At 48.2% G+C, this 26,988-nt stretch overlaps 1 protein-coding gene across 3 annotated transcripts in view; it reads right to left on the reverse strand.

The window, feature by feature from the left end:
* Positions 1 to 4,506: 4,506 nt before the first annotated feature.
* The window catches only part of Mtus2 (microtubule associated scaffold protein 2), a 239,542-nt gene continuing 217,060 nt past the window's right edge, over positions 4,507 to 26,988 (reverse strand). For all 3 annotated transcript variants that reach the window (XM_038346058.1, XM_038346056.1, XM_038346059.1), the window contains 7 exons: positions 25,604 to 25,818; positions 19,259 to 19,364; positions 14,335 to 14,408; positions 11,287 to 11,385; positions 9,711 to 9,830; positions 6,671 to 6,768; positions 4,507 to 4,720 (listed from right to left, as the gene is read on the reverse strand). In XM_038346058.1, the coding sequence (XP_038201986.1) occupies positions 4,507 to 4,720; positions 6,671 to 6,768; positions 9,711 to 9,830; positions 11,287 to 11,385; positions 14,335 to 14,408; positions 19,259 to 19,364; positions 25,604 to 25,818 (926 nt within the window). The remainder of the gene's footprint in view (positions 4,721 to 6,670; positions 6,769 to 9,710; positions 9,831 to 11,286; positions 11,386 to 14,334; positions 14,409 to 19,258; positions 19,365 to 25,603; positions 25,819 to 26,988) is intronic.

The following is a 26,988-nucleotide window of genomic DNA, read 5'->3' on the forward strand; positions in this document are numbered from 1 at the left end:
GCCTGCCAAAGCCATGCTTGAGTGGGCTGACCTGAGGAAGCAGCTCCCTGAGCTCAGGCAGTGTTGGGGGTACAGGGTGCCTCTACTGTGGTGCAGTTACTGTTGGATACAGCTTATGGGGGTGCAAGAATCAGTCCAGTCCCACCTCACAACAGTCACCCAGAGAACACCCCATGCATCCTAGAACCGAAAAATAGGCACAGTGTCTTGATCCTGAAGTTCAGTCAGAAGGAAGCTGTCAGCTAGGCATGGGGTGGCGCACGCCTTTAATCCCAGCACTTGGGAAGCACAGGCAGGTGGATCTCTGTGAGTTCAAGGCCAGCCAGGGCCATACAGAGAAACCCTGTCTCAAACTCTTCCCTACCCTCCCCACCCCCAGAAGGCTACCACTTCTGGTCAGTTTGAATTGAGCTAAATGCAGTGTGGGTCCCAGCTCCTGCAGCTCCCCAGTGCCATCTAGTGGGTGACACTGGGTACTGTGCTCATAGACTTGAAAGGCATGCAAAGGCATCAGCAGTTTCCAGAAAACCCTTTCCTTTGTGGGGTCCAGATAGGACGTCCTGTGGGAGCAAACGTCCCTTCACACCATTTGGTTATGAAACACTTCCGGTGAGTCATATCTGTCCCCTCTGGCTCGGTATTCTATGAACTGGAAGAATCTGTATGGCCCCATAGCCCAGAGAGTTTCCTTGTCTGCCAACTACACAGACCTGGGCAGAACATAAGGCTGCAGTGGGCAGGAGTGGAAATGGCTGTTGTAGCCTGTCAGCCCTTGCTCAAAGGGACCAGCCCTTTCAGTTTACTGTGTTAAGCTTGCCCACCAACCTAGAAATATAGTCTAAAGAGGCATGTGCACACATGCGCACAGCTGATGCAGACCCCAGAGTGGGCAGGCTCCAGACCCCATCACCATGCACGAGAGCCCGGGGAGGCAGAAGACCATGGTTGTCCATTGATACCATCCACTAATGTGGCACCTCCTTTGAGAGTGACCTCTGATGCTAACCATAGGGAGGGTGCCATCTGACGGGGTCCTACTGGATGTGATACAGGTATTCTGGAATCGTCAAAGCTCCTTGGTTCAGAAAAGGTGATGAGGGGTTCGAGTCCCAAGTTCCCTCTGCCTGCAGTGAATCAGCCATGGGCGGGAACACAGTTTCCCACCCTGGTGTCAATCTCATTTCCTGAACATGCCAGGGGCTGGGTCACCACCCAAACCCTTGATAAACACAGGTGGTGGTGTCACACAGGGTGGGCATGAGAACAATGGACAAGGGGTACTAAAATGTGGGGACACACTATATCCCTGGAGAAACTAAGAGTACAGGACCTGGTGACAAGCCGGGCATCAATCATTAGGTTTCTATCAATAATTCGGGAAGCTTGACTGGCCTTCAGGAGACCCTGGGGGCTTCATCATAGGGCCAGGAAGTGCCATGACCACAGGGACCCCTAGTTACAGTCTCTCTGCCATTCCCACACATTCCACCAAACTGAATACAGGGAACTGGAAAATTTGGGTCTCCCCCGTGACTCCCCCCCAGGTAATGCCAGCACCTGTGGGACACTGTGGGGTCAGGCTAGGTTGGATAAACGGCCATAATCCACAGTGGACGGCTGGTGAGAGGGGAAGGGTGGCTGACTCCAGACGGAAATGAACAAATGTGCACCTGACCACTTGTGGTGGTTTGAGTAAGAATAAGCCCATAGGATCATAGGCTTGGTTCCCAGATGGTGGGCTGTAGGGAAAGTACAAGCTTTGGACTTGCTGAGTCTGGGAGCAGAGGAGTCGCTAGACTTTTCTTGGTGGCCATCAACTCTGGCACACCCAGAAAGGGGTATAAATATACCTTTGCTTCATTGCCCGGCATCTCGAGCCTGAACAGGACATGTCTCCAGTTACACACACCACACGGATATCATGGAAAATTCCTCAGATTCGTTTTTAATAAGCTTTAGAGTTCAACACAAATATGGAACACAGAAACTGGAGGGGCAGGAAAAAGAACATTGTGCCCCTTCAACTAATCCCAGAGTACCAGACCCCTGAGCCCCAGACCCAACCTGACATCACCAGAACCTGGTCCCAGCCTGTGGAGAGGCAGTGGGAGCAGGTCAGCAGGACCTCCTGGCTCCGTCAAGAGCCTAGCACTGTTCGGTAGATCTGTCTGCGGCAGGAGGGGAGGACGCAGTGTCCCAGCCTGGGGATGAGGCCAGACACCGATTCCCACACTTGAGAGGTCTAGATCACAGCAGCATAGAGACAGGAGGATCATGGAAGAGGCACAGCAGCTCGGGCCGCCTGAATCTCAGGACTCAGTTCAAGTGTGGCACCATACGTGAGAGGTGTCTGTGATGGAGAAACAAAGCCAGGGCCATGGGGAAATTGGTTCAAGTGCCCAAGGTCGAGGCTGATTAGGGCAAAGCTCTAGTCCACCTAGTGAGGGTATATAGCTCTAACATCGCTACCACTTTGACCACAACAGTCTAATATACTGTACCACATTCTATACTCACATTAAAGTCTGTATTGCTGAGGACCCGCCGTCCACAGGTGCAGCTGTGGAGGCAGGTCCTAATCCGGAGAGCTAAGCAGCCACCAAACTTATATCTGCAGGTTGGGCCTGCTAAAAGAATAAAGAACTGTGTGTTGAATCGACATGGCATGAGCTACTCTTATGGGATGCCCAACTCAGTATCCCAGTATCATGAGCTACTCTTATGGGATGCCCAACTCAGTATCCCAGTATCATGCAGAGCCGAAGGCAAAGGACCTGTTTCTTCAGTGTGTCTCTACTGTGGATGTCTCCAGAATGGGCAAGGCCCGTGGAGGTTGGCTACAGGCACATGCACCTGAGACCAGGAAGCCCTCCAGACTTGGAGCCGCAGGAGGGCTGTAGACCCCACATTTGCCTCAGTGTTGGCTATGTGTGTCCTTGGACAAGCTGACACCGTCCCCAGGCTCTTTCTTTCTGGCTCAATGGCTCTTCTCATCTTGGACATGCTCAAAGACAGGCCCATGCTTAGGAAGTGAAGGGTCTTTGTCACATACAGGAAACAAAGGTATCATTATCACCACTGTGCTGACTGATACACTACGTCTCTTCTGTGGGTCATGCTTCTAATCTTTCATAGCACTACACGAATACCTTTCATGTTCTAATTCTACCATATTAGAGACAAAGACCAGTCCAGCGGCTGCTGGCCACTGGCTGGCTGTTACACTGGCCTCCCTTATTTGGGAGAGCCTTCCGGGGCTAAGATGGGACCTCAGCCAGGGGCAGCCCTGGTGATCCTCCATCAGAAAGGACATGATCTAGCACCTTTAGAACTGGGCCCCTACCCCCACCCCCAGACTGAAAGGTTGATTTCTGGAAGCCCTGACTAGAACCCCTGAGCCATCTTGATGTGTGGTGGTGATGGGGTTGAGTCAAAGAACCAAACTGAAAATGGAGGTGGGGGAGTGTTGCCTATGAAAGCCAGTGACAGGAGCCCACGTCCTTATTCCGCGCCTGGTCGAATGTGGCCTCTATCAGCATTCTTCTTTCATGAGGATGAATTACCGTGCAGGGTATTGCTTTCTTCCAAGTTCATGCTCACCCTTATTACAAAGGTCACACTCCTCCGTATCTTCCTAAGGATTCAATAATAGCTTAATGATGGACTCGGAGATGCTATTTAGGTGGGGGGTGGAGAGGAAGCTAAACTGGTATTTCCAAAACTATCATGAATCACTAATGGGAAAAACATTGGCCAAACCACTCGACCCCTTGGTGTCCCCATCCGCCCCAGCTACTTTTGTTTCATCCTCTCAGGATGGGCAGAGTCACAACTAAATCCTGCAATGGGGTAACAGGGACCCCACCTCAATAGACTAAGAAGCTAATTGCTCCAAAGGTAGTCACCATCTACAAATCGCTGGTGTTTGTGTTAAGCACGGCACCACTCGGTGGCAGACAGAAATGCTTCTATCTTTTTTTTTTCTTTTTTTTTCTCCTTCTATTTGGGGTAGAAATATTTCCAGGAAACTAGATAGAAATGCATTTTCATTTCCCAATAATTCTTAGGCACAACTTAGAAAACTGCTGACTGTCACTAAAATATGTCAGCCCATCATGTTATAAAAAATGCAATTCAGAATCTCCACGTGTGTATACTCACGTGTCTGAATATACCCACGCGGTCGTATAAGGAGGGTTTTGTGCATTCCAATCGGAGCTGTTTGTAACCGACCTAAACGTCCGCTGTGAAAGCTCATTTGTCAAGAACAAATGGCGTTGTTTCTCTTTAGCCTCTAACTACACTAAAACATGTTGGGACACCGGACTCTGCTGCTTACACCTTTCTAAGCGTCAATACCAGGACGGTCTCACACGGGGGTCAGAGAGGACGCTGCCTAAGACGCACATGCAGCTACTGAGCATGCGCACAGGATGGCCGCCAGCACCTGGCCAGCACTCCCTCAGATGGACAGAAGCCTGAGCTCCTGGAGGTGGCAAAGCGATGTCATCTAGGTGTGGTGCCAACTCTGGCTGGAGAGGACGGTCCAGAGGAGGAGCCTCTATACACTGGGGACGTCGGGGACAATTTAATCGGGCTGGTGGGGTCCCCAGTCTGGAGCTTCCAAAGTAGTTCTTCATTGGTTCGGCTCAGTCTCTTCTTTTCCTGGGTCTCTTTCTCCACATATTCCTGGAGGTTAGCATTCTCCTCCGACAGTTGTCTGCATGGGGGAGAATGATGGTCAGGCAGCAGGCCTATCAGTGACACTCAAAGCTGCCTGGTGGGCAGCGGACCAGGGCTCACAGGACTCTGCTGGGTAAGGGGAGGTGGAACTTGTACGCAGAGCAAAGGCAGAGGCTGGAGTAGAAAGGAGGGAGGTGGTGGGCAGTGTGGGCAGGCTGCTAGAGGGGCACAGGAGAGGCTGCCTTCTCGAGGCAGAGATGGAGATTGTCCATGGCGATGTCAGGGTACTGACTGACAGCTGTCAATCAGCCAGGAATAGCTCACCACTACCTTCTGCCCTGGGTCAATGCCTCTGTGACCAAAGTCATTAGCTCTGCTGGACCTGTCTGCTGGACCACGAGCCCTGGAAAGCAGGATCAAGGTTCTGTTATGTTCTTGACTGGCATTCAGCATGGCACCCAGAAAAAAAGATGCCTACTTACTGTTTGCTGATAAAGGTGGAAGAAAAGTCAATTGTGTGTGTGTGTGTGCACACTCATGTGCGTGTATGTCATGATGCTTAATTGTTGACTTTGTTGCATGTTTTTAATTTTTTTTTTACTTATGTATAGGTGTTTCGTCTGCATGTATGTCTGAGAGCCACTTGTATGTAGTGCCTGTAGAGGCCAGAAGAGTGCGTTGTATCCCCCTGGAACTAGAGTTACAGAGGGCTGTGAGCTGCTATGAGGGTGCCAGGAATTAAACTTGGGTCCTCTTGAAGAGCAACCAGTGATCTTAGCCACTGAATCACCTGTCTAACCCATTTTGTATTTTTAAAAATGACAGCCTCTTCAAGGAATTAACAGGAAACACAAACACATCTTACAACCCGATGGGCTAGAGTCCAGGAACTCTACTCTGGACCAATGCCTGCACTTGCTGTCTGAGGAAAGCGGCTGGGTATGTGTGGGCATGGGAACGAGTGGCATGTAAGTGAGTGTATAAGCATGCAAGTGTGAGTGTTAGTATATGAGTATAGGTGTGAGCATGTGTGTGCTAGTGTCCACAGGAGTGTGTGCACACGAGTGTATGCATATAAGCAGGATCATACATCATGGCTGCACAGAGGAGAATGGTCCAGCTGCGTGAGAAAGGACTCAGGCCTGGATCTCACTAGTTTTGTAGAATAACCTTTTTTGTACACTGTGAAGACGTGTCTTTATCAAGTTGATTGGTTTAATAAAGAGATGAATGGCCAATAGCTAGGCAAGAAGAGGTTAGGCAGGACTTCCAGGAGAGAGGAAGAGGAGATGAATCTAGGCAAAGGAGAGATGCCAGAGGACATGGAGAGGAAACAGGAGGTGCGAGGTGAAAAATAGGTAAAAAGCCATGAGGCAAAAATGTAGATGAATATAAGTGGATTAATTTAAGTTATAAGAGCTAGTGGGACAAGCCTAAGCTATAGGCTGAGCTTTCATAATTAATTATACGTTTCCATGTCATTTTGTTGGGAGCTGGGTGGCGGGACAGAGAGAGACTCATGACACACTGGCCTTGCTGCACAGAACAGCCTATAGCTGGCCTCCAAGTCCTGCTTTCACCCCACTCTGAGCTGGGGTCAAGGGTGATTCCCAATCCTTCCTTGGAAGTAAGGCTACTGAGAGAGGATCCTGTAGGGACAAACTGACCTGAGCTTCTGCAATCTTGGGGTTGTCACCTAGCCATGGTTCTTTTTTAGCCTGGGGACACCTTGCCGATAGCCCTCTCCTAATCTCCAGGAAGTAATCCCAGCACTTGCTGTGACTGTGGTCTCTACTCTCTTGTCCCAGGGAATGGGGAGGGATGTGACACACAGCCAGGATGTGTTCTCAGGGGCCACAGCCATGTGCTTTCCTTCTGATCCTTTGAGAGGCACCAGATTATTCAGGCTGGACACAGGGACATGCAGATGTTCAAGGAAAGCCATCTGAGCAGGACATGTCATCAGAGGCCAGGTACGCTCACTCACCTGGTAACAACCGTGTTCTGGTCAATCCTTGCTTTGAGGTCCTCGTTCTGCTGCTGAAGAACTTGGATCTTTTCCTCCAGGATGATGTTCTTCTCCACCTAGGAGAGGAACACTACTGAAGGACTCCTGCAGGCCAACGGCAAGGCAGCGGCCCTGACTTCTACACTTTGTTCTTCACTAACTGTTCTGAACAGTGGCCTTGTGGGCAGAAAGTCAAGTGAGATGGATAAGGGACCAGCATTTCACGTTTCAGAGAAACAGAACAGAAAATACCCGAGTGCAATGTAGGTAGAAAAAAGCAGTGTGCAGTACACATCTTAGATTGTGTGTGTGTGTGTGTGTGTGTGTGTGCGTGTGTGTGTGTGTGTGTGAGAGAGAGAGAGAGAGAGAGAGAGAGAAGAGAGCGCTAGTTATGAGTTCATCAGAACCTTGTTTGACCAGCGGGTCCTGTGTCATCTGTAGTGAATCACTGTCTCTTGCCAAGTGTGCACACTGCCCTACTCAAGAGCTTCTGAATTAGCAGGGCTGGAGAGCCAAGTATTGCGGGCACACTTTTTCCTTTCCAGACAGAAACGCAAAGCAAAGAAGCCTAGAAGCCTTAGGGCTCTTACTTGTCATGAAAGATACAGAAGCAGATGTCAATTTTAAAAACAGGGAGGAAGTATTGGCACCCTATTGGGGAAGCCCATGGTGGCTGCTGTTCTCTACTTCATGACGTCTGTCAGTCACTGGGGGATCTGCTTTCATTCTATGTTTAGATTTTTCTTTTCTTTTTTGAAGTATGGTTCACTTTGTAGCCCATGTTGACTGGAACTTGTCATGTGACTAAGACCGCCCTGGAACACATGACAACCTTCCTGCTTTAGCCTCCTAGCTGCTACAATGACTGGGGTGAGCCCCTCGGCCTGGACTGTCTTGTGAAAGAGGGGAGCACACTGACAGTTCATATAACTAATCTTTAAAGAAAACTGCCGCTTGCCTATGACTAGGGCTTGGGATACACGCCAAGGCCTGGGGCAAGGCACATGATCTCGCCTTCATCTTTATTTCCAGGAAGTAGAGAGTAGATTTCTGGGACAGGGAGACATGTAGGCCTCCTGCAAAGCCAGATCATGGCTGAACATAGCCAGATCAGCCCAGGGGCTTGCGGGTGAGCCTATGCAGACAGTCCAGTCACCAAGAGGAAGATGAACGGCTGTCTGAGGGTCACCCTGGCCAGGATACAAGGCAAGATCGGGTCAGTGCATCCCCAGAGGTCCATGGTAGGCGCTGGGTTGCTGGAATGAGCCACGTGGCCTCCACTGCCCAGGACCGTGGTAATGTCCCATGGTCTAGCACGTACCTATGCAACAAGAGATACCTGCAGACAGAGAGCAACACATGGACCAAATGCAGCAGCTGCTGCTGGGCCAGCTCCTGATTTGGGTAAACCAGTTAGTTGCAAAGAATATTCCAGAAACGAATCAGGATGAGGTGTCCGGGAACTAAGTCTTCGAAGGTGAATGTGTGACACACACCTGTAATCTCAGTACTCAGGTGGTAGAGGCAGGAGGATAACAAGTTTCAGACCAGCATGGACTACACAGCAAGACCCTAGCTGGAAAAACAAAACAAAACCACTACCACCAACAACAACCTGTTCATTGGAAGTAGGTTATAAAACATTGCACAAGACTGTGTGTGTGTGTGTGTGTGTGTGTGTGTGTGTGTGTGTGCGCGTGCATGGATGTATGATGGGGTATCAAGATATACCTCTGAGAAGTGTTAATGTAGAAGGAATATGATTTTTTTTTGTCAGGGAGGGGCTTGACTTTTCTGTGTAGCCCTGGCTGTCCTGGAACTCACTCTGTAGACCAGGCTGGCCTTGAACTCACAGAGATCCACCTGCATCTGCCTCAGAGTGCAGAGATTAAAGGTGGGTCACTGCCTGGGCTGGAATACGGTATTTTAATTTCCTTGTTTTTGTTTACCTTACTTTATAATTTCCTACAATGTGTACATTCTCTCTTCCTTTTTATAGTAGCAAATAGTTATTTTAAAATAATAAACGAAGGGGGCTGGGGCTGGGGCTGGGGCTGGGGCTGGGGAGATGGCTCAGCCATTAAAAACAAGTATGACTTTTGTGGGCCTGAATTTGTTTCCCAGCACACATGACCATCTGTAACTCCAGCTCCAAGGGAATCTGGTGCCCTCTTCTGGCCTCAGTAGGCACTACACTCATATGAACATACCCACACAGTCATACACATAGATACATAACTTTAAAATAAACATGAAAAAATAATAAAGAAAAAAATTAATAAACTATTTATGGCTTTGGGAAAATTTCCTATTGAAGACTGACTCTTGCAGAGGTCAGTATCTCTACACTATGAATTCCTTTCAGGAACACTAGCCCTTCCCCGGGTATTGGGCCTCTAGGAGGGGGCAAGACATGGCCATGTTTCCCTAGGGGTTTCCCTGGGCTAGTTCCTAGGGACCAAGCTGTGGACTGAGGTACAGAGACTTTGGTATGAACTGGATGCTCCTGTCCTCCCAAGAAAGCTATGCTGATCACTCCCTAAGATGACAGTACCAGGAGGAGACCGACTCCTGAAGGTGGACCCCCGTGACTGCTGTCTCTGCTCCTTCTGCCACGTGAGGATGTGCGGACATTCCACCAGGGTTGCCACGTGGCCTCAGCCACTCACAGGCTGGGTGCAACTGTCCCTTTCCGAGGCTTCTCTTCTGGGCTCATGGCAGCACCTACTGCCCAGGTGAGCTACTGGAAAGGAAGGACAGAGCTTTGCCCAGCCTGGGATACAGCAGTGCTGGGCAGTTCCTGCTGTGCCTTTGGTGGTGGAAGGACGTGGCAAAGACCGGTGAGGTGACAAAGGAGGCTCCTGAGACTGCTCGTCAGAAGCCCTGGATGTGTGAGAAGGGCTTCCAGGCTCAGCTGTGAGTTTCCTGTTCACCTGTGAGTGACAGGCAGGGAGGGGCATGCCCCACTGAGCACTGTCATCGGCGGGACACTGACTCCGGAGCAAGCAGAGCGACTCACCAGCTTCTCCAACTCTATAATTTTCTTCTCCTGCAGGTGGATTTGCTGGTTCTTCATCTCCAACACCTGCTTCAGGCTCTGCATGTCTTCTTCCAGGTGCTGATAGGGAGCCAATGCAATCTACAAGGGCAGAGAGGGTGCGCTTTAGGACAGCTTCCTGGCACAGCCCACTGGGACCCAAGGCTATGCATGGGCTCAGTGTGGTGTTTCCATGCTCCCCCTGTGTGTGCCCACGGTATCTGTGAGGGAGCAGGTGCCAGCGCCTCCGATGGGGAATTCCTGGGCTAGCACAGGCTCTGAACAGCCTTCCAGGGGACTTGATTCCCAGGGCTCTGGGGCCTCACATGACCCACCTGCGCCCGTGAATAGGCCCATAAGTTCATGCATAGGAGATAAGCCAAGTAAATCAGTGTGGATGGGGGAGAGCTCACCTGGCCCCATCCCTAGATGAAGAGCTACGGGCAACCAATGGCTACTGAAGGAGGGAGAATCAGTCTTCTCTAGGGACAAGCCCCCTGATGGGTCATCCAATCCCAATCACATGTGCATGTGAGCAACACTAGATGGACTCCGCAGGTTGTCTGTCGTCTGTCTGTCTGTCTGTCTGTCTGTGTGTTTGTCGCAATAATCAAAGAAGAGGTCATGAAGTTGCGGGGGGGGGCATGGAGGGGTTGGAGGGGAAAGAGTGTGGATTTAATGATGTAAATACAGTACTCAGGTATGAAGTCTAAATGTTGAAGGACATTTACCATGCTTATTGTATTAAAGATGCTCTCCTCTGTTTTAAAAGCCATTTATGAGAAGACATGTTAGGGTCGGTGGATGTAAGCAGTAAAAAGGCAGGACATTGGTTGGAATGGGAATTTCAGGTAGAAAACCTTGAAAAAAAAATTCAAGCCAGCTGTGGCAGTTTAGGCTTTTAATCCTAGGCCCTCAAAGAGGCAGAGGCAGAGGGGTGGGTAGAAACTTCAAAGCCAACCTAGGCAATTTCATGAGACTCTGTCTCTAATGGGAAAGCAGGGGATGGGCTAGGGATTTGGTTCAGTGGTAGAGCACTTGTCTAGCTCACGTGAAACCCTAGCTTCAATCTATGACACCACAGGATAAAAAACAGTGTAGTATTTCAGCAGAAGATGCTCATCCTCAACCTTCGCCTCTCTCTAACACTGCATCAGATGGTAGGCAATTAGCCAGTTATTCTTAAAAAAAGTTAACCTCTGACCTTATAACTCACATCTTAGCTGGTCCTGTCCTGCGCCAGCCTAAAACGCAGTTGGAGAAGCACGGTGTGGGCTGTCTCCAGCCAGAGAGGAGTTTACACCATAGGCACCCAGGGACCCTGCCTGATGAGTGCTGTGGGTTTTGGCAGAAATAGCAGGTTGCTGGAGAAACCTATGGTTATAGTCTGTCTCGGGGAGAAGTGCTGATAGGCACTGCATACACATCTTAATGAAGTTGGGGCCAGCACCCTCTGCAGCAGCAGCTTCAGTGTGGAGGCCCCGTCCCTAGGCAAGACTGCTGCTGGGGAAGCCAGTCATGTCCCCACCCACCAGGAGGCCCAGGTAGTGATGACTACCTCCAGCTGCTCTTCTGTGGTTTTCCGTAGAGCTTCCTCAAAGCGCTGGGCTCTGTCCCGCAGAGACTGGCTCTGAAATGTCAGCATGTCCACCTGGTCCTGCAAGTGACAACAAGAGATGTTCCCTAGGGGCCACATGGATGGACACTAGGAGTTGGGCAGCAGGGGGCAGGTCAGTTTTTATCACCCTGATACAAGTTGGGAAGAGAGAATTTCAATTGAATTGCCTCCATGGAATTGCATGGTATTCTCTATTGATGATGAACATGGATGGGCCCTGCCCACTGTGGACGGAGCCATCCCTAGGTGGATGGTTCTGGTCTATTTAAGAAAGGCAGTATGGCAGTACTACGTCACGCTCTCTGCATCAGTTCCTGCCTCCAGCTTTCTGTCTTGAGTTCCTGTCTCAGCGTCCCTCAATAATGGGCTGAACCTGTCTGCCAAAGAAACCTTTTCCTCTGCAAGAGGCTTTGGGTCAGTGTTTTGGCCCAGCAACAGAAAGCCGACTAGAACATGGAAGGGAGGACCGGCTGCCCTTGCCCAGGATCCTCTCATTCTAGGCTCACTGCTGACCCTCAACGCATCTTTCTGACTTCAGGGCTGGGCTGTTCTATGAGTGGAGCCACCCATTCTTCTCCAGCTTAGTTCTCTCCCCACTAGATCAGCAAGCAGCCCCACCTTGTGGCCGCGGTCTGTGTGTGCAGAAGGAATGAAGGCATACATGCCTAAGGTACACTGGGCTCCTGGTGAGCTTCAGAGCAAATGTGGCTAAGGAGATCCTCTCAGCCACGGTGACAGTGATGTCACCACAGCACAAGAAGGGTGCTCTGAACTCTCCTTGATTAAACAGCACCTCTTCCCACAAGTCCCCCTAATGGCTCCATTTCTGCTGGGTTAAAACACAGGGAGGGGCCAAGGGCTCTCATGAACTCTTCTGCAAGAGACACGACTCAGCTAGTGATCAGAAAGAGCCGGGACTCGCAAATGAGGTGACTTTGCACAACAGCCCCATGCGTGTGCCAGCCCACAGGGCTACTTCCTTCCTTCACCATGGCAGAGAGCCTCGGTTTCCCCACTTCCCTGGGCAGGTTCCTTTTCCTCTCTTCTCTTTCTTCCAGTTACTTGCCTTTCATTATTAAGAAGCAAAAGTCCCCATATTGTCATTAAAAGCACATGGGGACAATACGGATGCCAGTGGGAGTTTGCGTTCACATGAGCTAAGGAGTCGAAACGTCAGTTTTGAAGAAGCTCCCGTGGGCCAGCACTGGGCTATGCCACCACTGCCTTCACCTTCCAGAATGGACTATAAAATTTCTGGTGCTATCTCACTCCCTCACCATACTTCTTAGGAGTTACCTAAGGACCTCTCTCTCTCTCTCTCTCTCTCTCTCTCTCTCTCTGGTTTTTTGAGACAGGGTTTCCCTGTGTAATATTCCTGGCTGTCCTGTCCTGAAACTCACTCTGTAGACCAGACTGGCCTCGAACTCACATAGATCTGCCTGCCTCTGCCTCCTGAGTGCCACTGCCTCCCGGCAGGAAGTATCTCTTGTAAGCCTCTTTCCCACCATTAAAAATCAAAACAACACAAAACTCTAAACAATAACTACCCAGATGGATCTAAGCCATCCAAGTGACATCTTCCTGCCTTGTTCACTCTTCTGAATAGACCAGCAGGGATGGAAGGATCCTGCCGCAGTCAAGACAGGACTAAACGATTCGCAACCCATGTGGACTACTTTAGATCCTTCGAGTGGGCTAACCCAGCATGGGCCTCTCGGAAGTCAACAAATGGCGTGCTAATAATAAATGCCGCGTTGCTGGAATAGCTCGTGGTAGCTGTTTTTTCTTGGTTCTCACGCAAACCTGTCTAGGGTTGTTCAGCCTCCTAGCTTGCTCTCCTTCATCTGCTCACATCTGGAGGAAAAGCTACTGTTAGCCCCATTTCACGGGCAGGTAACTGAGGCGGACAGAGGTGCATCGCCGTCCCAGCTCCAGAGCTAGGAAGAACTGACAGAGTGCAGATTGAATCTCTAATTGCCCAAGCAAGCAGTTGCTCCAGGTGCGGAGTAGCGCTAAGAAGTGGGCTTCAGTGACTCTATGCTCCACACAGCAATGTCCAGCTTAAAAATTTTCTGCTGGATGGAGAGGTACAGAACTCTACAGCCTCAGGGGACTGGAGAGGAAGGGACTTGGTGACATGCTAGACAAGTACTCAGCTGTTGAGCTGTACCTCAGTCGCTATGTTTTCTGCAATGTTCTCTCTGTGACCTTGGGTTCTTTCCTCGTGGGGCGGGCTCATTGTGACAGAGATGTCACCAAAAGCAAGATTCCAGCACACACGTTCCAGTCCTGGGAACAGTGTTCCCAATTTCCAGACATGAGTGACCATGACATTTAAAATGCCATGTTCTGTAGTCAGAACCTCCCCAGCTGGGATCAGGGCTGAGCTGTCCCATCCCTGAAGCTTCCCAGGCAGCTCACTCTAGCCCTGGGGCTGCTGCTGGCCTTTCGAAGGCAGCTGGCAGGTCTCCAGAAGGCAGGGGGGTGATGGATGTGCCTGAGAGACTCCACACTCTCCCCCTGAAGACCAGAAGGAAGCCAGGCAACTCAGTTGACATGAGACCAACACCCTCCCCCGAGCAACAATGAGAGGCAGAAAGGGGGATTTCCATCCTGCCCATCTTCAGGTAACCTAAGTCCAACTTAAAACTGCCAGGATGTAGTCCAACCTTTGCAATTCCTACCTTTGCAACACTATTCGTGTCTAGAAGTTTCTCTTCCCACCCCACCCCACTTTCCAGTTACCCCTGACACAGCAAATGTCCCATTAACTTCATTAGTATTCTTTGACTGCATTATTCACGAGGCACAAATGGCTTTTTGGTGCTTTTATATTTTTTCCACAGCTCTGTCAGGAAAGGACCAGATTCTAAAGGATGGGGGGTATGTTTCCATATTCCAGTACACAGTGGGTGTCAGATAAATGTTAGCCAGTGAGCACAGTGCTGAGACCTCTTCACTAGCCAAGGGAACAAAGAAGACACAAACCTGTAATGACAGACGCAGCTTTTCAAAGTTTTCTTCCAGTTCCTTCTTTTCAAATTCATGGGTAGATATCAGTTCTGGGAAGAAGGAAGAAGAAATCAAATCATTATGAAGTGGACCTTTCTTCTGAAAAGCACAGAACAAGGCTGTTTGGGCGGATGAGGACACATGACTTTGGGTATGCAGATGATGGACAGCTACAGCAGATTCAAGGTTTCTTCTGCTCGTCTGAAGTCGGCTGTGGTGATCAGAATGTGGTTTGTGAGAGAAAGAAAGAAGTGACCGGAAGAAAGAGAGTTGAGGGAGAAAAGGGAAAGAAAGAGGGAGAGAAAGCACACGCATGTTCACCAGTATGTGTGCACACGTACTTGCGTATGCTGAACAACCTTGGCCATGTGAGAACCTCTGTCAACAGCACCAGCTGAATGTCCCACCTTTCCTAACGGTGAAACAGTTGTTTTCCTCCGACCCCAGAATTTGCTCTCCCAGCTTCAAAGCATCCATGTCAGGCTGAGAGCTTTACACTCAGCAATTGGAGAAGACATTTTGCCAACCATGCCAGCTTCACAGTGTGCTTGAGGGATCAGTGCTGAGTCAACAAAGACATCTTAGTGGCCTCTGGGCCATAGTCTGTGGACTAGGGATCCCCAGAATTTGCTTGAACAAAGACTGGTTATAAGACACTCGACCTGAAGGAAAGGTTGACTGCTCTGTCTCTCTCAGGAGTTTTGGGATAACTCTGCTCTGTGTAAAGTCACATCCAGGAAATAACTTATCCATTATGCAGATGAAGGTGATGATGTAGGTGATGTAGATGATGATGTAGGTGATACAGGTGATGATGTAGGTGATGTAGGTGATGCTGTAGGTGATATAGGTTATGATGTTGGTGGTGTAGGTGATGATGTAGGTAATGTAGGTGATGATGTAGGTAATGATGTAGGTGATATAGGTTATGATGTAGGTGATAATGTAGGTTATGAAGTAGTGATGATGTAGGTGATACAGATTATGATGTAGGTGATGATATAGGTGATACAGGTTATGATGTAGGTGATGATGTAGGTGATATAGGTTATGATGTAGATGATGTAGGTGATATAGGTTATGATGTAGATGATGTAGGTGATATAGGTTATGATGTAGATGATGTAGGTGATGTAGGTAATGATGGAGGTGATGGAAGTGATATAGGTTATGATGTAGGTAATGGAGGTGATGTAGGTGATGATGTAAGTGATTGATGTAGGTGATGTAGGTAATGATGGAGGTAATGGAGGTGATGATGTAGGTAATGATGTGGGTGATGGAGGTGATGATATAGGTAATGATGTAGGTGATGTACGTGATGATGTAGGTGATTGATGTAGGTGATATAGGTATTAAGCAAATGCATTTTGACCCCTCTAGACAGGAAGAGTCTTATCATCTGGGTAAACCCCATCTCATCCTGGGTAGACCAGCACTTTGTTTTTGTGGTATGACTAGAAGGGTGACAGTCTCCTTTATCAGCCTGGATCCTGTGTTTGGAACAAGAGAGTCCTAGATACCAACAATTACCATTTGGGTCACTAAGAGTTGTAACTAAGAAATCCATGTAGTTTCCATGAGCACAGATCTTTAACTATGGTGACAAGGGCTTTAAGAATCTAGTTTCCACAGCCAAAGTTTTCATCTCTGAAAAAATAAAATTTAAGCTTATTTTATTGACTTTATTTTTTTAAATTTATTGTATTTTGTGCATGAGTGTTTGCTTACATGTATGTATGTGTATCGTGTGCATGCCTGGGGCCCAGGAAGGCCAAAAGAACTAGAGTTACAGATAGTTGTGAACTATCATATAGGTGCTGGCAACTGAACCTGGGTCCTCTGCAAAAACAGCCAGTGCTCTTAACCCCAAACCACCTCTTCAGCCCCCAGTTTCACTGACTTTATGATGTGGGATAGTCTTCTGTTTGTGTTGATTTCATTCGTTAATAAAGAAACGGCCTTGGCCCATTTGATAGGCCAGCCCTTAGGTGGGTGGAGTAGACAGAACAGAATGCTGGGAAGAAGGGAAGTGAGACAGAAGCCTCAGGCAGTCACCATGCCTCTCCTCTCCGAGACAGATGCAGGTTAAGATCTCTCCTGGTAAGCCACCCCTCGTGGTGCTACACAGATTACTAAATATGGGTTAAAGCAAGATGTGAGAATTAGTCAATAATGGGCCAGGAAGTGTTTAAATGAATACAGTTTCCGTGTAATTATTTCGGGGCATAAGCTAGCCAGTGGTTGGGAGTAGGGTGTAAAGCTAACCATGCCGGAGCCGGGCAGGACGAAAAGCAGGCTTGCCCACAGCTCATCACTACAACTTTATATGAATTGGCCTTCTGGTCTACTTGCCTCTGTGTATTATTGGTTTTACTGGCCACTGAGACCATCACCCTACATATCACAATGAATTTTAAGCTCCTATTATATAGATCCATACTATCGCAACTTCATACATAACAATTCAAAGGCCTTGGATGTGGTGTCTAAAGCAAGACTTTATTTGTCAGAAAAAAAAATCGACCAGGCTTATTTGTGTGAAAATACAAGGGGAAAAGAGGGCAGGTATACCACAATTTATAGAATCCATACATTCAAAACCTCTCCCCTGAGGGACTGTGTCTGTAGCTTGGGAATGGGCACTGCTGGGGGGGGGGGTCCCAATACCCCAAGGGAATGGAGAACAAATATTATTGCTTACTATACAATATTGGCTTCCCACAATGCATTTCTTTATTACAAGGTCATGATACTCTGTCCTATTTGCTCTCTAAGGTGATTCTTCTCAACTCCTCCTGCATATTAGAGTTTTGGAAAGTCTGAAATTTTGGAGGTATGGTCTAAATGCCATTGCCTTTTAAAGTCTCCAGGTCATTTCAGAGTGTAGCCAAGGAGATGGATGTGTAATTCAAGACACAGGTGTACTGGACCAGTTCTTGGGGTACTTTTCTTTCTTGTCTCCTGTTTGGCTTATTGCAAAGGTGCTTGAGGGAGGAGACAGATGAACATCAAATACTTTACAGCCAGTTTGTTGTTAGAAAGACTATTTTAAAACAATAAAAAATTCTGAAGTAAATTCTCATATTAAAAATATATTGATTCAGTGTTAAATTTTATTGTTTTTAATAGATACTTGAACAACCAGCTGACTGGGAAAAACAAGCAAAAGGAGGGGAAATTTAAAAACAAAATTCATGCTGGGCAATGGAGGCACTCGCCTATAATCCCAGCACTTAGGAGGCAGAGGCAGGCGGATCTCTGTGAGTCAAGGCCAGCCTGGTCTATAGAGTGAGTTCCAGGATAGCCAGGGCTACTCAAATAAACCATATCTCAAAAAATAAAAAAACAAACAAACAAATGAAATCCATACCTGGAGAGATGGTGAAGGAAGTTAAGGGATTTCCTTCCTGCTCTTATAGAAGACCTGAGTTCAATTCCCAGCACCTACGTCAGATGGCATACAACTGCCTGTAACTCCAGGATATCTGGCGCCCTCTTCTGGCCTGCATGGGCACCTGCACTCACACTCATACACACACACACACACACACACACACACACACACACACACGTAAAAATAAAAACAAATCTATTTAAAACTAAACCCTCTTCTTCCACAAAGGGACATCTTAGTTGGACTTGGTAGCATTGTCAGAAGGTACACAAAACCCACACATTAGTCTTTTACTGTAACAATATAATCAACGAGGAAGACTAACTTTATAAAATAAAAAGGTTGCTTTGGCTGATAGTTTTAGAGATTCAAAGGTAGGGTTCACTGCCCACTCTGCTCAAAGGTCTTGAGTGTACTACAGTTGGATTCTGAGTGTCCTTCCAAGGTCCACCCATGAAAGGGCCTATGGTAATGGAACCACTAAGAAGTGGCATCTCATGAGAGGTCTGTCCACTCTGCCCCTCTCCTTGCTTTCGTTTGCCTGTTAAGTGGCTCGGCTCCAGGACCTGTTCTTTCTATGATATACTGTCTTGCCGTGACCCAGAGCAACAGAGCCGACAAGTCACAGATCAGAATGTCAGAAACAGTTCACAGACGGCTTCAAGTTTGTTCTTACAGGAAAGTAAGGTTGGCTAACACAGAAGATGTGCAAGAGAGTGGTCACATTACCCACAGGAAGCCAGAGAGACTGGCGTCCTCATCCCTTTTGAGGGCACATCCCTAGTGACCTAAGGATTTCTGCTAGGCCCTATCTCATCTTGTCACAATGGGGAACAAGTTTCTGGTACACAAACCCATCGGGGGGCACCAGCCACAATTAAAGCATCATACAAAGATAATTCAGCTCCCAAATGAGGGCAGTAAGAATCTGTTCACTCAAACTTGCTCCAAGATGAGTGTGGACAAGGAGTAAGAGCCCGAGAGAGGCTGCTGTTGCCGTTGCCTAAGAGCATCACAAGGGCACTGAATCTTATTAGCGTTACATGTAGAACATGACCCAAGTTGTCTGTGCCTACTAGGAGAATGGCCCCTGATGCCAACTCCATCCTGAGTTACCCAAGGAGATGTAAAAAAAAAACAACAAAAAAAAAAACCCACCTCATACCCTCATTGCATGTGGAATTCAGGCTGGTAAGAATCTCATGGAATATTCCCTCAAGGTTTATAGAACTCCTTTGGAGGAGAGAGGTAAGTGCCAAGATTCATAAAGCTTTAGACATGGGCCTGGAGATAGAACTCTGGGCCTCCTGTGTGCTAGCCAAGCTCCCCCAGCCCCGCCTGAAGCCTTGCTTTCTATTCCTTCTCCTCACAGGAATGAAGACAAAACTTCAGTAGAAAGAAAAATAAAAGGACAGAAAAGAAGGAAAGGAGGGATCCTTTGCTCTGCCGCCAGAGGGTTTCAGCACGGCCACTTTGGCCTGCTGCACACGGGCTCATAGATACCTTGAACTTTGTGGTCATGGTCATCCTGCAGGATCGTGATGGCAACCGTGTGGTTGTTTTCCATCTCCAGCAGAGCAGCCTCGTGGCTGGCAGTGATGTCTTCCACCTGAAGGAAAGGCATGGTTACTGGTTATCCAGAGAGCTGGGGCGGCTGCCGGGACCATCTTTGTTGCTGGGAAGACATAGGTGCAGCTCAGTAAGATGAAAAAGCTAGCAGTCCCGCCAAAGACAAGTTAATCCGCGGGGATGATTGGCACCCCCAGTCTAGTACCTAAGTGACAGAGCCTAACTCAATGAAAAAAGATAGAAGCGCAACTCAGCCAGGCAGTGGTGGTGCACACCTTTACTCCCAGCACTTGGGAGGCAGAGACAGATGGGTCTCTGTGAGTTTAAGGCCAACCTGGTCTACTAAGCTAGCTCCAGGATAGCCAGGGCTACACAGAGAAACCAAAACAAAAAGCAATCAAACAAACAAATAAGCTCCACCCCGGAAGGACTGTCCCAGGCACCTCTGCAGGATCCTGGACCACTTTATCACATGTTCTTCCTTCACCCTGTCAGGAAGTGATGGGGCAGGAAGAGTTCTCCATGCCTCCTCTCAAGGTTTCCCAGTGTCAGGTGAGTGGGAACGATTCTTTCCTAAGCTCTCAGAGAGCATCTACCCCTTCCACCCTTAGGAGGTAGGCATTTCTATGCCCGTTTTGCAGATGAGGAAACAAAGGCTTAAGTTTGACATGTTTCACCCAAGATCTAGTAAGTGGCAGGAATAAGCAGGGGTCCCCACCTCTGTCTGATCCCAACGGTGCTGTTTTCTCAAACACACACAGTGACAGCCTTCTCTCCGGGTATCACCAACAAGTGACATGCTAGGACCCTCTCCCCAGTTCCTAGGTGAGAACAGTAGGCCCACCCATACCCCCTTTACCAAGGCCCTAAGCCTAAGCTTGCCATCCAGACTGCCACCTGCTGGGCCTCTCTGCTGACAAGGCAACTCGGGCTGTTCCTGTGAAGGGTTTCCCACTCTCTGCTCGAAGGTGTATTTCCAGGAGTTTAACCATAAGTGTGCAGTCCACCCCAGATGTTCTGATTTTCACGTTTTTTTTTTTTCAGTGCTGGCAACTGAACCCAGGGCCTTGCACACGCTGGGCAACCACTCTGTCAGTGAGTGACACACCCAGCCTCATTTTCATACATTCTGATTCCTCCACACGAAGACTGTACTGCCTACAGGGTTTACTTTTTGGTTTGTTCATCTGGCTTGGTTTTCACATTTTTATTGGAGAGCAACAAATTCTATCAGTGGGGGATTTCAAAGGTTCTTCAGCCATTCCAGGCTTGGGCCCTAGGAGACCTGGGAATGGCTGGGCACATCCAGCGTGTTTACATCATTCCTCATAGGCCCTGGGTAGTTGTAGGGTATGACCTACTTGATGATGGTGGGGTGCCTGTTGTAGGAACTAAGTTGAAGCATAATTGTAACTTACACTGGATTAGGAGGCACCAAGCTATATTGATCCTGATGATGTCTGGGCAGTGAGCCTCTCCAGGACTGAGACTTATTATTTGTTATTTATAATAACAAAATACAATTTGCTATTTTTCTATCACTGCCATCACATACCCCAGGACAGACCAAATGCAGATCAAGTAGAGCTTCCATCTGATTTACAACCATGTTTGCAAATGGTTCCTCTTGATCCATCATTACCTTCAATCTGCTTACTGTTTTTGAAAAATATTTTGGTCATTGTTTTAACTTCAAATGTATGCCCTGCTGAAGTAATTGTTCAGGATACTCTCTCCCCATGGTAGCAAGGCTCTCCTAGACACAATACAAGTACAATGTTTACCCAAATTCTTTGTCAACAATCTCTTATACTTCCACCACACACTACAAAAGTGTACTATGCATGTACATCCAAAACCAGTTTAACAACAACAATAACAAAATCCTAAGACCAACCAAGCAAATAAACGAAAACTTGAAGAAATCTGGATCAAAAAAAAATTTGTTCCATATTGTCTTACAAATAATTCAGCAATTCAGTTTATTTCATGACCTATAGTTGTGTCAAAACCTGCTATTTTAAATCCACAAATTTAGATAAATGTGTCTAGGACCTCAAGTTCTTTGGTGGCCCCATTAAGGACACATTGCTTCTAACTGACAGTATTTGGCTGCCTCTGCGGAAACCTCATTTCTCTGGAATAACACTGTTTCTTCTGTTATATGGAAGGAAGATATGTTCTCTATGATAAAGGAAACCTTCTTTAATTAACAGCTGGGAGTGTGTGTGGGGGTGGGAGTGGGTGGGCATGTGTGCAGTATGAAGCTGTAAGAGTAAGGTATTATTAGGTCCCCCCGAGAACAAGGCGTTGAGAGCAGCTCAACATAGGTGCTGAGACTGGACACGGCTCCTCTGGAAAATTAGGTGGGGTTCCTTCTTTTTTTTAAATAGATTTATTTATTTAATGTACCCTGGGGTTTTGCCTGTATATATGTCTTATGAGGGTGTCAGACCTCCTGGAACTGGAGTTACAGACAGTTGTGTGCTGCCTTGTGGGTGCTGGGAACTGAACCCAGGTCCTCTGGAAGAGTAGCCAGTGCTCTTAACCACTGAGCCATCTCTTCAGTCCCAAATTATTTTATTTTTACTAGTGTGTACGTACATGTGTCTATATGTGGGTACATGCAGAAGGCAGCAGATTCCCTGGAGCTGGAGTTACAGGTGCCGTGGGCTGCCTGATGTGGGTGCTGGGAATGGGACTCTGGTCCTCTGCAAGAGCAGCCAGAGCTCTTGAGCACTGAGAGCTCTAGGCCCTTCCATCCCTTCTCAAAATAGCTGCATCAGCTGCAGTCAAGAGTCTGACACCAGAGGAACTGGGGGACATTTCACATTCCAACAATAACAACAACGAATGAATTTCCATTTGGAATAATCTATCATCTCCTCCTACAGCCTCTCTCTCTCTCTCTCTCTCTCTCTCTCTCTCTCTCTCTCTCTCTCTCTCTCTCTCTCTCTCTCTCTCTCTCTCTCTCTCTCTCTTCCTACTACAGTGGTTCTCAACCCCCCTAATACCTCAACTTTTCAATACAGTTCCTCAGACCAGGCCGTAAAATTATTTTGTTGCTACTTCATAACTGTAAGCTTGCTACTGCATGAATCATAATGTGAACATCTGATATGCAGGGTATCTAATATGAGACTACCCAAAGGAGTTGCAACCCATGGGTTGAGAACTGCTTTTCTACCAACAAGCAACCTTCCTAGGATATTCTGCCCCCCCCTCCCGTCACGAATTGTCATTTCTTAAAACAGGAAAATCACTGTTATCACAACATCTCCGTGATAACATGGACTTGGAAGCAATGTGTCGCTACAATGACTGGGCATCATTGATTAGAGTGACATGAGCCTCAAATCACTTGTGGCTCTGCGCTCTGATTCACTCAGAAGAAGGGATGACTAGAACAGGATTTAATCGTCCAGTTGTTGACACCAGGTTGTAATGGAGTTTCTGTCTAAAACCTCTCAGTGTGAGGCAAAATAAAATAAGCAATTGGTTGAAACAAAAGGGACTGGAGAGATGGCTCAGGGGTTACGAGCACTTCTTGTTCTAACAGAGGACTTTGGTTCGTTGTCCAGCACCCACAGCAGGCAGCTCACAACTCTCTATAATGTCAGCTCTAGGGTAGACCAGAGCCCTCTTCTAGTCTCTGTGGGTATCTATATGCACAATAGTGCACATAAACACACACAGGCACATAGACTCTTCCCTTTCTGTTCCACTAAAAATGTCACAGCACTCTCTGTAAAAAAATAAGCACCACATATTGCCTAGAGGCATGGTACTTACACACCCCAGTGTAATGAGAAACCCTTTCCTTGGTCCTTGGTGGGACTCTACACTAAGATCTCTTACACAAATTTCTACGAGGAGTTTCAGAAAAGGTAGATACAAAGATCAGCTTTTAGAAGAATCGATGTCCCTGTCGTAAATACGGCTCAGCTGGTAACAGTCCGTCATTCCGCAGCCAAGGTGTATGCCTGGGCTGTTAGCTGGCACGTCTGTGGTTTAGTGCTGAGGGACCACTACTGTCAACACAGTGAGGATGATGTCCCTTTCAGCCTCTGGGAGGTGCCTTTATGAATGAAATATTGACTTTCTAATTCCAACGAGTTATATGGAATTAAGGGAATGGCCGGAATATTCAGAAAGATATCAATGGAATCCTGAGAGCTACCATTTCAACAAATGCTTGCTCTTCAGTAATTTCGGTTTCACATCTCTTTGTGATTTTAAAGACCCCCCCCTCCAGGCAGGAAATGGTTCTGCCTACTGTGGGACACCCTCTCCTGTCAGCTGTTAATATCTATGGCTTCTCTTCCTATACGGTACCAGTTTCTGCAGAGCAGGGGCTCCCAGACCTCAAGTAGGAATACTCAGCCTGAGAAGACGTCAAAACCCTCAGAAGATATTTGCTCGAATTTAGATCGGGTTTCCCAAAGGACACAAAGGATGAGTTAATGTATGCTAAATGACAAATCAGAGAAAGGTTATCTTCCATTCTCAGCCAGGGGCAAGCAGAGTAGTTTGAAAAGAGAAATGGCTCCCATAGGCTCCCATACTTGAATGCTGAGTCCTAGGTTCGAGGTAGCCTTCAGGGATGTTTAGGTGGTGGATGAAGCCTTGCTGGAGGAAGTCTGTCACCAGGGGTGGTTTTAAGAGTTTACAGCCTTACGTCATTTCCAGCTCACCCTCTGTCTCCTGTTTACAGCCGAGGGTGTGAACTCTCAGCTCCCTTCTCCTGCCATCTTGCCTGCTGGTTGCTGCCTTGACTCTTCTGCGATAGAATCTTACCCACCGGAACTATAAACCAAAATAAGCTCTGTCTTCCATAAGCTGTTTTTTCAGCATGGCGTTTCATCATGGCAACAGAAAAATAACCAATACAGAAAGCCTCTGCTGCCTGAAGAGCTTTCTTATTTGTCTAGAACCTTGGGTAGCCCCCTGAGACCACTGCTGTCTACATTCTGCCCTCTCCACAGAGATGGGATTCGGGGCTCTTCCATGGAGGAGGCTGCCAGGTCACCCACCAAAGGCACCAGCTCTATTCCCTGTAGCAGGAGTCAACTTGCTACTCAGCGGGGCTGGGTACAGATACACCAAGGGAAGAGAGCTGCTGCCTAAGGCGAGCAAGGATGGAGTTGTGGGCTTTGCTTTTAGCCACGTGCCGGAGGCAATTAACGGGGGCTTTGGCAATTCACTTCCAGAAGATGTATTTTAAATGGAGCATCACGTGCGCTCATTTTCTCATTAACCTCAAACCAGATTAAACTACCATTTGCCCCCATCCCAGACGCGCATCCTCATTAGAGGAGCCAGAGAGAGCCAGCCCATGTTTACTCCCTCCTGCACCCGCCCACGAGTTTCCTTTCCTACCAACCGGGAGCCCATCCCCCTGCTTCACTCCAGTCTCCTAGACACCGGCCCAGAGCAGGTGGTGGCAGGCCAAGCTGGAGCTTCCAGACCGACTCCATCTGGTTCCCACTGTGGCCTCCTCTTCAGCCTAAAGGGCAGTTTCCCGGAGACCCACGTCTCCCCTCTCCCCTGTACCGCCTCTTCTCAGCACAAGGTCTACTGTGCCAGACATGCCCTGGGGGCTCATTCTGTTTGTACAGAGTGTGTTCTCCTGCCGGGCAAATACAGCTTGGCTGGGTTAAGGAGACGGAACAGAAGGTGATAGGCTTAGTGGTCTCTGCCCGTTCAAACTACTCATGGGGCGTTGTTCCTGCCACACCCCTGCCATTCTCGAGGATGGCTTTTTAAAGAAAATGGAGGATTTTTGGGATGAGCTGATGAGCACTGAGAAGCAGTGCGGTCCTCAAAGAAGATGAGCAACCTCTGCTCACACTCCATGCGACAGAATTCTGGTGTCTTACTTAACCCTGGAATCCTGTCTTCTTACCTGTAAAATGGGGATAGGAACCGGCATCTGGCAGGGTGATGGAGTCCGCGTACATCAAGTTTGGAAGTAGTGACTGGTGCAGAACCTGGTCTACGCACAGGTTTGTTTAACACCTCTGCCCATAGAGAATATGCGAAGAACAGATGACCAATAGGGTCACGTGTAAAATGCAATCTCAGGTAAGCTCTCACAGAGAACTAATTTTAGACCTAGAAGGAGGAGAGGGGGTGCCATGGCGTCTGCGGGGACAGCATTCTAGGCACAGGATGCCAAGAGAGCCAGAATGAGGCTGGAAAGTGAACCCGACTCATTTTCTCAAGTGCCTCAGGCTCTTCTCCTCCCATCACCTATGCTGAACAGCCCAGCCAACTCACCTGCTCTTGGTGCTGGCAGCGCATGCGCAGCAGCTGGTCCTGATGCTCCGCCCGCAGGCGTGCGCTCTCGGCCTGGAACTGCTGCTGTAGCCGCTCCCGAAGCTCCTGCACCTCGGCCTGCTGCTGCCAGCCCAGCCTCCTCAGCTCCTCCTCGTACCGCCTCTCCAGCGCCTCCTTCTCCTTCTGCAGCTTCTCACATTTGGCGGTGTTGAAGGCTGCAGGGAGCACGGAGCTCTTTAGCAATGTGGGGAGCAGACGCTGCGATGACCCACTGCGAGCCCACCTGAGGCTTTCAAAACTAAAACTAAAACAGGAATCGCTGGGTGGGGAGGGTAACTCAGGGGTAGAGTGCTTGGCTTGGCACGCGCTAGGCCCCGAGTTCCACTCCTAGCATCAAAAACTGATTAAAGAAGTAAACAAATAAACACTACGCCGTAGCCAGGGGTGGTGGCACATCTTTTTAATCCCAGCATCCTGGAGGCAGAGGCAGGGGATCTCTGAGTTTGAGGTCTAGTCCAGGTCATCAAGGGCTACACAGTGGGCTCTGTCTCAAAAATAAGTAACTAGAGAAACCACAAACACCTCAAAAGCTAGTTTAGCACAATATATTACACAAAAGACTCTCTTCCCGTGAACAATTTGAGAATGAGATGCCCACTGGGTGTCCCTTTATGCCCCAATTCCCTAGTGTGTAGGCCCTACTTACCCACAAGGCCAGCACACTCAGGAGATCCGGGACACAATGGTGCCACCCAGTGCTCAGAACTGTTGACCTTCACCCAGTCAAGGTCCAATATTTTTCTACTGATAAAGCGTGTTCCCCTATTGTTAGACATTTGTTTCCAAGACTTGCTGGTATAGATAATATTACAGATAATACAGCAAACATATTCACCTATGTGCAGGGTCCCTTTTAATTAGAATGAGCTCTTGGGAGTGGAAGTTACAAGGTTTTATAGACTACGGATGTCATCATCCAGTGGTTGGTGCTTTCTTTAAATTCCATAGTTAGCCAGTAACAAATCTGTGACCACCAGGGGGCGGTATGGCACCTGAAAAGTGCGGGGGGGGGGGAAGGGGGACACTGCTCCGAACAACTTACTTTTCTTCCTAAATTCTTCTTTTTGGTGAAGATGTTAAGAGGAGAAATAAAAGGAGTAACGAAAAACGAGGTCTGAGGTGTTCACAGAGGGAGAATAAGTCGGAGAGCCACCAGCCCACCTGTTGTGTTTGGAGACACACTCTGCTCCTAGGGCATGGTGGCTGCGTCAAAGCTGGATCAGAGTAAATAGGAGCTGGCAACTGTATTCTTGCCTCACCTAGATAGGGACTGATGCTCCCAAGAGCCCTGCTAGGTGTCTAGTAGGAGCCTACACCCCACTGCA

Source organism: Arvicola amphibius, chromosome 10 (assembly GCF_903992535.2).
Source record: "Arvicola amphibius chromosome 10, mArvAmp1.2, whole genome shotgun sequence".
NCBI classification, from domain to species: domain Eukaryota; kingdom Metazoa; phylum Chordata; class Mammalia; order Rodentia; family Cricetidae; genus Arvicola; species Arvicola amphibius.